The sequence below is a fragment of the Prorops nasuta genome, unplaced genomic scaffold, assembly GCF_024137725.1.
Source record: "Prorops nasuta isolate Cenicafe-Biocafe unplaced genomic scaffold, Cenicafe_Pnas_1.2 PNAS00020, whole genome shotgun sequence".
NCBI lineage: Eukaryota > Metazoa > Arthropoda > Insecta > Hymenoptera > Bethylidae > Prorops > Prorops nasuta.
Window position 1 is genome coordinate 1,164,997 of NW_027116817.1, and position 9,859 is coordinate 1,174,855.

The 9,859-nt window shown below is 33.8% G+C and overlaps 2 protein-coding genes across 2 annotated transcripts; both read left to right on the forward strand.

Moving 5' to 3' along the window:
* The first annotated feature begins 1,303 nt into the window (after positions 1-1,303).
* LOC136780790 (uncharacterized) lies at positions 1,304-2,068 on the forward strand. The gene has a single exon (XM_066739335.1). The coding sequence runs from the start codon at positions 1,304-1,306 to the stop codon at positions 2,066-2,068; it is 765 nt and encodes a 254-aa protein (XP_066595432.1).
* A 525-nt stretch (positions 2,069-2,593) lies between these two features.
* LOC136780791 (uncharacterized) lies at positions 2,594-7,233 on the forward strand. The gene is made up of 5 exons (XM_066739336.1): positions 2,594-6,388; positions 6,500-6,529; positions 6,633-6,694; positions 6,824-7,046; positions 7,165-7,233. Exons 1-5 carry the CDS (start codon positions 2,594-2,596, stop codon positions 7,231-7,233), a joined length of 4,179 nt encoding a protein of 1,392 aa, XP_066595433.1.
* The last annotated feature ends 2,626 nt before the right edge of the window (positions 7,234-9,859 follow it).

A 9,859-nucleotide genomic window follows, 5' to 3' on the forward strand; every position in this document is an offset into this window, starting at 1 on the left:
TAGCCTACAGAACGAGCTCCACGAGGGAGAGGAGAAACGAATCCAGGCGTTAGCCTACAGAACGAGCTCCACGAGGGAGAGGAGAAACGAAATAAGGTGTGAACCTATAGAACGAACTCCACGAAGGAGAGAAGAAATGAAATCAGGCGTAAGCCTAAATAACAATTTACGCGAAAGAGAATAAAAATACAACAAGCAACGAGCTTAATAATGTTCATTTAATATAGTGTAATTAATCCATCAATGTGTTGTTTAACGAATTATAGTTAATTATAAGTGAAAGTGTATTACGAGCAATAAACAGGGTTTTTTATGCCTTCGGGCTTTTTCCCTAAAAAAAGGTGTACAAGTTATTCAAAAACTAAGGAATTCCTTCGTGCGAAGTAGTTCCTCCCAAACATTGGTGCCTCCTGTGAGGTTTTCTCATATATACGAGAATCGAAAAGTGCAAGTACAATACGAAGAGTAAATAATTCGTGTGTGAAAAGCGTTAAAGTGAATCGAGAATCGAGAGCAAGCGAGTCTAGAAAATGATTAAGAAGGATACTTCAAGGAGCTAGTGACAAACAACAGCGAGCCTGGAAACGAGAGCAATCTTCAGATAGAAGCCAAATCGACTAACAGCACAGCGAGGTTCAGGCGGCTAAGCTTAGGCCCGAGAGCGCAGCACACTTCACATCAGCTAGGAACAAGGACATACATGGCCATCTAGTCACGATTCAACAACTGAGGCTAAAGGACATCAAAACGGCGAGCGATATATATTTCCTTATTTTTATGCGTTTTCAGCTCGAATAAGATTGCGTATACCATCATCCCAGCCGAGCAAAGGAGTAAAAGCGTTATTAGCAAGATTTATTTTCGCGTATAATTTCAGTTAGATTAAGATTCCATATAGGCTCACCCCAGCAAATAAAAGGCAAATAGCACGATTAGCAGCAGCAGAGGATTAGATTCAAAACGATAGCTAGTATACATGTATTATTTACAAGATAAGATTATAAATTTATTTCAGTTTCACGCGGATTAAATGCACATGCAATCCAATCGATAGAAACAAGACGCGTTATTAATTGTTTTATTGTTAGTAGAAAAAGATGAACGTATAAGGTTATTACAGTTTCACGCGGTTTAAGTGCACATGCACTCCAATTAAAAGAAATAGACACGTTGTTAATTTGTTTACTGTTTGCAAGTGATTAATAAACACATTTATAAACAAGAGTAATTGAGTGGGTCGGAGATTAAATCCAAATTATACATAACATCACATAACAATAATTAATTGAAACATAGTTTAAAAATGGAACGTAACGAAAGAATAAGATTTATTAATCAAAAAAGAAGTACGATTAAATCCCAAATAACGATATTAACCAACGCAATAGATAATGATCGATTGGACTGCATTAACGTGAATTTAAGATTCGAGCGTATTAAAGAGCATTTTAAGAATTACGAAGAATTGCATGACGAATTAGAATTAATAGAGCCGAACGGTGATCATTTTGAGGAAATGCTCGAAGTGCAAGATAGGTTTTATAACTTGGCTCGTCGAGTACATACTATATTAAATCAGAATAACTCTAGCGCTGCGATAGTATCTGATCATATTGACTCATTGACAGCATCACAGAATGAAAGAATGAAGAGAATTAAATTGCCTATCGCGCAATTACCAGGATTTTCAGGCGAAATAGAAAATTGGTTATCCTATAAAAACACGTTCGTCACGTTAATAGATTCAAGAGAAGACATTACTGACTTACAGAAGTTTTTATATTTAAAAGATTCCTTAAAAGGGGAAGCATTAAATAAAATATCCATATACGACACAAGTGATGCAAGTTATAAACTTGCATGGAACTTGTTAGTCGAAAGTTATGAAAAGAAAAGGATAATCATAAACAAACATCTAGATGCTATTCTTGACATACCAAATCAAACAAGATTCGACGGTAAGGAATTAAATAAATTGATCGACAACATGAAGCAGCATGTTAATATGTTAGATTTAATGGACGTAAAAATAGATGAGACAATGCTAGTGAGAATATTAGAAAGATAAATTCCCTTGAACATTAGAGCTAGATGGGAAGAAAGTTTAGGGTTCGATGAAATGCCTTCATTAAATAAATTATATAAATTCTTAGCTAGCGCCGCATTAAGAATAGACAATATTGAAAAAGAAAAGACACGTAAAAGAATGAGCAATGGATTTGAACATAGTCATGGATTTAAAATGAAAAAGAGTAATTTTGATACGCGAATTATGTTAACCACTACTTCTCGAGGGGGATATTGTTCAATTTGTCGAGATGGTATGCATTCTATATTCAGATGTCCCAAATACGATGCGATGAATATCGAACAAAGATGGGACAAAGTCAAACAATTAAGGGTATGCCAGAATTGTCTACGCGTTCATGAAAGACCATGTAAATCTATAAAATGTAAAATTTGCAACAGGTTTCATCACACATCGCTACATAAAAGGGGAATAATAGATGAGAAACAACGAGTTAATATATCGAAAGTAAATGATACTTCTAATAGAGAAACAATACGACCAGGCGACAAAAATTGACATAATATGGTCGCGATGCACACGATCGCGACCCGTTCATTTTCACAATTAATAATGACTGCCGAAATAAGAATAAAAAATGATGTAGGGAAATTTATTAAGGGTCGTGCTTTATTAGATACATGTGCTACTGCTAATTTTTTAACTAATGAAATGGCTCGTAGACTCAACCTGCCTATTAAAGCATGCGAATTTAGGATTAACGCGATTGATAATATACAGACTTTTACAAACGGAATGGTAGAATTAGTTTTTTATTCAGCTCATAGTCCATTTAATAAAAAATTGACATGTCTAGTATTGCCTAAGATTTCAGAGAATGTACCGAGTGAAGTTTTTCCGCGCGAAAAGATAAAGATACCAGCAAATTTAAAACTCGCTGATCCTCAATTCCATGTGCCGAGAGGAGTTGACTTACTCATAGGTTCCGGAGCAACAATATCTTTATTTAGTGTAGGTCAATTCAATTTAATACCTAATGAAGGCGATTTATATCTGCAAAAAACGTTGATAGGATGGGTTGTTGTAGGTGAAATGCCGAGAGAAAACCATGGGAAGATTGAGAATTGTCAATTAACAAGTTTTATCAAACAAATTACATCAACGGAATTAAACAAGAAGAAAAAAATGTTAAATGATATGAATGAATGTGAAGCACATTACGTATTAAATACTATCCGAAATGATAAGGGCAGATACATAGTACGGTTGCCTTTTAAATTAAACAAACCAGATCTAGGGGATACTAAGATAATAGCTACGCGGCGATTTCATGCATTAATTCGAAAATTTAAAAATGATTCGGAATTAGAAAAGGAATACCGTAAAGTCATGCAAGAATATTTAGAATCGGGGCATATGACTTTAATAGAATCAGAAGAAGAAGAAGGTTATTATTTGCCACATCACGCGGTAGTAAAAAAAGATAGCATCACAACGAAGGTCAGGGTAGTATTCGATGCATCGGCTAAAGGCAGTAAGGGAATATCGTTAAATGATATTTTATTAACCGGCCCGAACATTCAAGATAAATTATTCGAGCATTTAGTACGCATTCGGTTAAATAAATACATGATCACAGCGGACATAGAAAAAATGTATAGACAAATTCTGGTAAACAAAGAGGATAGACGTTATCAAAGGATATTATGGTTTCATCAAGAACAAATTCGAACGTTTGAGCTAAACACGGTAACTTTCGGAATATCGTCATCTTCATTTTTGGCAATTCGCACTTTAAAACAATTGGCTGAGGATGAAGGAGATAAATTTCCCATAGGTGCGGCGATTTTAAAACGAAATCTATATGTTGATGATCTCATGGCAGGTGCAGACAATTTAGACGATATATTAAAGTTGAGAAATGAGTTAATTGCATTGTTGAATCTGGGAGGATTTAAAATACGAAAATGGTCTTCGAATCATCCGAGAGCCATAGAATTTATGGATGAACAGATGTCAGACATGGAGTTCTTAACGGATGATACAATTACAAAGAAAACATTAGGAGTTTTTTGGAATGCCAAAAGTGACGAATTGTCATACATCGTAAAACCAATAGAGTCTAATGAACGAGTTACTAAGCGGATTATATTATCAACAGTAGCCAAGATTTTTGATCCAATCGGTCTTTTGGGTCCGGTAATATTCATGGCAAAAATCATTGTACAAGAATGCTGGAAGATCAAGGTGTCATGGGACGAGTCGATAAACATGACTTTAAGAGAAAAATGGGCATTATTTGCCAACCAATTAATCCTACTAAACGACGTAACGGTACCACGTTATTCTTTGATTGGTGAAGCATGTGAGGTACAGATTCATGGTTTTTGTGACGCTAGCAAATTGGGTTATGGTGCTTGTATATATCTAAGATCTATCGATGCGAAAGGAAATATAAGTGTACGACTAATTTGTTCCAAATCTCGAGTAGCATCATTAAAGGAGATAACCATTCCACGAATGGAACTGAACGGGGCTTTAACGCTTGCGCGTCTATACAAGGAAATCAGATCTATTATAACAATTCAAATACAAAAAATCGTATTTTGGAGCGATTCTACTATAGTTTTACATTGGATTCGTAAAACACCGATATCTTTAAGGCTATACGAAGCAAACAGGGTCACGGAGATACAAAGCGTAATGGATCAAATAGAGTGGCGCCATGTGAGAACGCATGAAAACCCAGCTGATCATTTGTCGAGAGGACAATCACCAAGTGAATTCCTGAATAACAAGACATGGTTCGAAGGACCGTCATGGTTAAAAAAAGGCGAAAAGTTGTGGCCACAATCGATACAAATTACTTTAGATAACGAAGTCGGGGAGCGAAATGAGTCGTGTTTTATAATCAAGGTTAGCGGAATGGAAATTCTTAAAAGATTTTCTAAATATTCTAGAATGATAAGGGTAATAGCATATTGTTTACGATTTAATAAGAATAATAAACAACGAGGAAGTTTAAGTAACGACGAAATCAATCAAGCAGAAGTTAAAATATTAAAAATAGTTCAAGCTGATCGATTTGCATATGAAATAAATTGTTTAAGCAACAAAAAGGAAATTAAATCAAATCAAATAGCTTCATTGAGTCCTATATTAAATAATAACGGATTGATATGCGTAGGAGGTAGATTAAAAAATTCTAAGATACCTTTTAATCAAAAATGCCCTGTATTGTTGCCAGCGCGGCATCACGTTACTGATTTGATTATACGTACATGCCACGAAAAATTTTATCATGCTGGGGTGCAGAGTACTTTATATTCAATAAGACATAAGTTTTGGATTCCTGATGGTAGAAATCAGGTTCGTAAAATTGTACGAAATTGTGTGCGATGTTTAAGATTTAAACCAAAGATAAACAATTATAAGATGGCGGATTTACCAGCGGAACGAGTGGAGCCGTCTCTTCCATTTCATCATGTTGGTATAGATTTTTTCGGGCCTATATTCATAAAAGAAAAAAAATATAGAAATCGGAATCGAATAAAAGCCTATGGATGCGTATTTATATGTATGGCGTCTAAAGCAGTACATATAGAAATTGCTAACGACTTATCAACAGAGGCCTTCATAGCGGCATTACGAAGGTTCACCGGAAGAAGAGGTATACCCGCTCACATTTATTCCGATAATGGAACAAATTTTGTAGGTGCCAATCGCGAATTACAAGAATTATATATGTTATTAGAATCAAGAGAATTTAAAGATAAAAGGGAGCATTACGCATTGGAGAACAAAATATATTGGCATTTTAATCCTCCTCTTTCCCCTCATTTCGGAGGCATATGGGAAGCGGCGGTTAAATCTTTTAAGCACCATTTTAAACGAGTGGTCGGTGATCAGTTGCTTACTTTAGAAGAATTAAATACATTTACGGTAGAAATAGAAGCAATTTTAAACTCTAGACCTTTGTGTCCAATTTCGTCTGATCCAAATGATCCGTTAGCATTGACTCCAGCTCATTTACTGATAGGCAAACCGCTAAACATGTTACCCGAATCTGAAATTTCCGAAATATCTCACAAGCATATTAGAGCTTGGCGCCTAATTCAAAAGATTCGTTTAGATTTCTGGAAAAGATGGCAATCCGAGTATTTAATGGAATTACAAAAGCGAAATAAGTGGTTCTATCCTGGACAAGAGATAACGGTAGGAACTATTGTGCTGCTTTTAGAAAAAAATCAACCTTGCATGCATTGGTCTATAGGAAAAATAATAGAGACGCATCCTGGGGATGATGGTATAGTTCGAGTAGTAACCGTTAAAACATCTAGAGGTAATTTCAAGCGAAATGTAAAATCAATTTGTTGTTTAATTGATTGTAAATAAAGTTTTGATCGATATCATCTCTCAACGGGGGGAGGATGTTCAAGTCATGTAATCTTTAAAATGTAAAATTTGTAGCTAAATCCATACAATGGTATAATTAATAAGGTAACCGAACAATTCGATAAGCATGATTTAAAAAGATCGAGATTTTAGCTGCAGTCAGGTGATCGATTTATCTGCGTAGTAACATGTAAAAATCGATTGCTAGCTGGTTTTTGTTTTCAGCCCAGATCAGATTGAACAGTTGCCGGATAAAATTCATTTCTCTTGGTAACAGTTAAAGAAAGCGGACGCGTCGTAGTAATTTTAATCGGAGCGAAAAGAAATGATATTATATTCATATAAGTGATCGTAATTGAGGTGCTTAACGGATTGTTCTTTATAACGATAACAACCAAGTTGTTATCAAATACAAATCAAGCACAAGCTTATCGAACGAGCTCCACGAGGGAGAGGAGAAACGAATCCAGGCGTTAGCCTACAGAACGAGCTCCACGAGGGAGAGGAGAAACGAATCCAGGCGTTAGCCTACAGAACGAGCTCCACGAGGGAGAGGAGAAACGAAATAAGGTGTGAACCTATAGAACGAACTCCACGAAGGAGAGAAGAAATGAAATCAGGCGTAAGCCTAAATAACAATTTACGCGAAAGAGAATAAAAATACAACAAGCAACGAGCTTAATAATGTTCATTTAATATAGTGTAATTAATCCATCAATGTGTTGTTTAACGAATTATAGTTAATTATAAGTGAAAGTGTATTACGAGCAATAAACAGGGTTTTTTATGCCTTCGGGCTTTTTCCCTAAAAAAAGGTGTACAAGTTATTCAAAAACTAAGGAATTCCTTCGTGCGAAGTAGTTCCTCCCAAACAGTTTATGTGCATATTTTACATTTTTCACAGCTGAATGTGAGCAACATAAAATTCTGGATGCCGCGTAGAATAACACAAAATGTCTATGTCCATCCTTTGTTAAAAATTTATGTAAATAAATTCCACTTACATATAATAAAAAAACCGAAATTGAGTGGCTTTCCAATGTTGCAAGTCATTTAAATCAAGTAGTTTCCTCTGAAATTCACAAGGTACCGAAGATCTTAAGGAGAATAGTAAATCCCGAATTAATTTTCTATTATTTTGTTGTAATTTATATTTACTTCCTAGTGTCATCCATTCATTTAATAAAGTCTTTGTGATGCCCAATAATAGTAAATGCATACTATCCAATAAAACGCCATTAATAATGTCAAAACCCTCTAATCTTAACAGAGGTGATATTAATCCTTCTTTATGATGTTCTGGTTGACACTGGTTTGTAAACGATTGCTGATCTCTTAATTTAGAATTAATTTTTGGAAATATTCGTTTTTTATTAACGGTCTCACCTTTGGTTTCACATCTCTCACAGCTGAAGAATCCAGTGTGCCCTTTTGTACATTTCACAAATGCTCTTGTTGGTATGTCACAAACGAATGCTTTAATGCTAAAAGAATATTTCTTATTACTTATTATAACACCATTTTTCTTCATTTCATTACTTTCAAGCACAAAATCAATGAAAAGCTGTTCAGGTGATATAGGTTTTTTTTTCCACAGTACAATCCAATGAGAAAAGGCTTACACACGTAGTTTATATCAAAAACTTGTCCTAATATAGGCCAAAACTCTGTTTTTGATGCATTAAATACAGATAATCCGTCAACATTTATCAAAAGTTTAATTTCAGGTTCTGTATAAATATCAGGCAAAATTATTTTTTGCAAAGCATTTCTTAACCCAAAATATCGAAATTTACCATGATTTTCAGAAACTATTTGTATAGGGTTAAATTGACTTGTGCATTCTTTTGTTCTCAGTAAAGTTTCTGCACATTCTGGTACATTCAGTCCTTCACTTTTTAATAAAGCCAATAGTTCTGATATTAATTTGTTATTTAAACTTGTTAGTTTCTTAAAAAAAAAATGTCTTAGCTTTTCACAAAAAGTTAAAGCAGTATCATTTGAAGATTTATCATCACATTGAATAACATCACTTGAATATGAACTATTTTCACATCGATCACTGTTAAAATTATTTGATATACTAATCTCACTTATAACTTCACTATCAGCGCTGCTCAAAGTAGATGAATCTGTTGAGGACAATGATATTCTATGATTTTGTAGATTTCTGTATTTTTTTACATATGCATAACTTCTGGATGACATGATAAATGTAGAGTTTTACATTTAAAGAAATGTTTTGCTGATCCTTAATAAGCAGTTGTGGCTTCCATGAATAATTTCCTGCGATAGTGCTGTGTGATGATCTATTATTAATATCCTGTAAAGAATATGTTCGATAAAGGTTGGACAGTAAAATTTTAATGTTTTCTTCAACAAATAAAAAATTATTGGAGTTTTGGTTACCTGAGGTTTTATAGCCATGCTTCAAAATGAAAATGCAATAATATGCATTCTAATAGCATTAAGTTTTTTTGGACTTATACTTTCTTCTCATACATTGCTATAAATATTTGTTCAGATTAGTTTGATTGGATAGTGACCAAAGTAAATATATTTTCTTTCGCTGAAAAATATCATTTAAATTTAATTGGTGAATAACACTCATCGGATACTATATTTCCTGAGAAAAATGATAATAGATCATCAGTTTTTTTTTAGAAAATCTAGATGCCGCTTATCAATGTTTGTAAAATGCTTGATAAGTACACAAATTAATTTTAAAAGCAAACATTTCTGTTAAATCTAATAATAGAGAGGAAAATTTTTAAAGCTAATAAAATTGTAAAATTGAACTGCTTATTATCTCATTGTAGTATAAATATCTGTAATATTAAATTTATGTTAAAAAATGTCTTTCGATATTATTAAAATTAGAGATAAAAAAATTATTTAAATAGGTTATTTACGATTAACAATTACGATAATTATACTATTATTTTCCTCAGGAAGCAGTGTGGCCGATGAAATGTTAAAATTAATTGATTATCTAACCTTTTTAAATGGTGTTGAATGATTATTTTCATAAATCCTTATTTTTCCAATTAAAATACACACTTCACGTCTTCTACGATAAAAATTTTAAAAATTCCAGATTTCTATTTTTCCAATTATCGTAGATGAAAGATGATTATCACGAGCACGCGGTTACACTCCACACTATGTGCTTAATACTTCAAACTCTTACTACTCTCCTCTTGGTCCTTATGCGTAGTGAGTTATTTATTGTGCTGGCCACCTACCACAAAAACTGTTTTCTTTTCAGTATTACTTTTTTGCAAAAATGTTTTTCTGCATAAGTTCGAACTTTTATGTTGCTATGGCCGAATCACACACTGCGCAGTACGGTAACGGACAGTCAAGACAGTGGCAGTGTTGCCAGAGATGAATGTTTTTTCTAACAAACATACGAGTAGAAAGGAATACATATAA

Excerpts from the sequence above, each read along its gene's own strand:
- LOC136780791 (XM_066739336.1), top strand. The coding sequence starts at position 2,594 with ATGGTCGCGATGCACACGATCGCGACCCGTTCATTTTCACAATTAATA. Across the intron at positions 6,389-6,499 it reads GAGGTAATTTCAAGCGAAAT|CTAAATCCATACAATGGTAT; the intron begins GTAAAATCAATT and ends TAAAATTTGTAG. Across the intron at positions 6,530-6,632 it reads ACAATGGTATAATTAATAAG|CTGGTTTTTGTTTTCAGCCC; the intron begins GTAACCGAACAA and ends ATCGATTGCTAG.
- LOC136780790 (XM_066739335.1), top strand. The coding sequence starts at position 1,304 with ATGGAACGTAACGAAAGAATAAGATTTATTAATCAAAAAAGAAGTACG.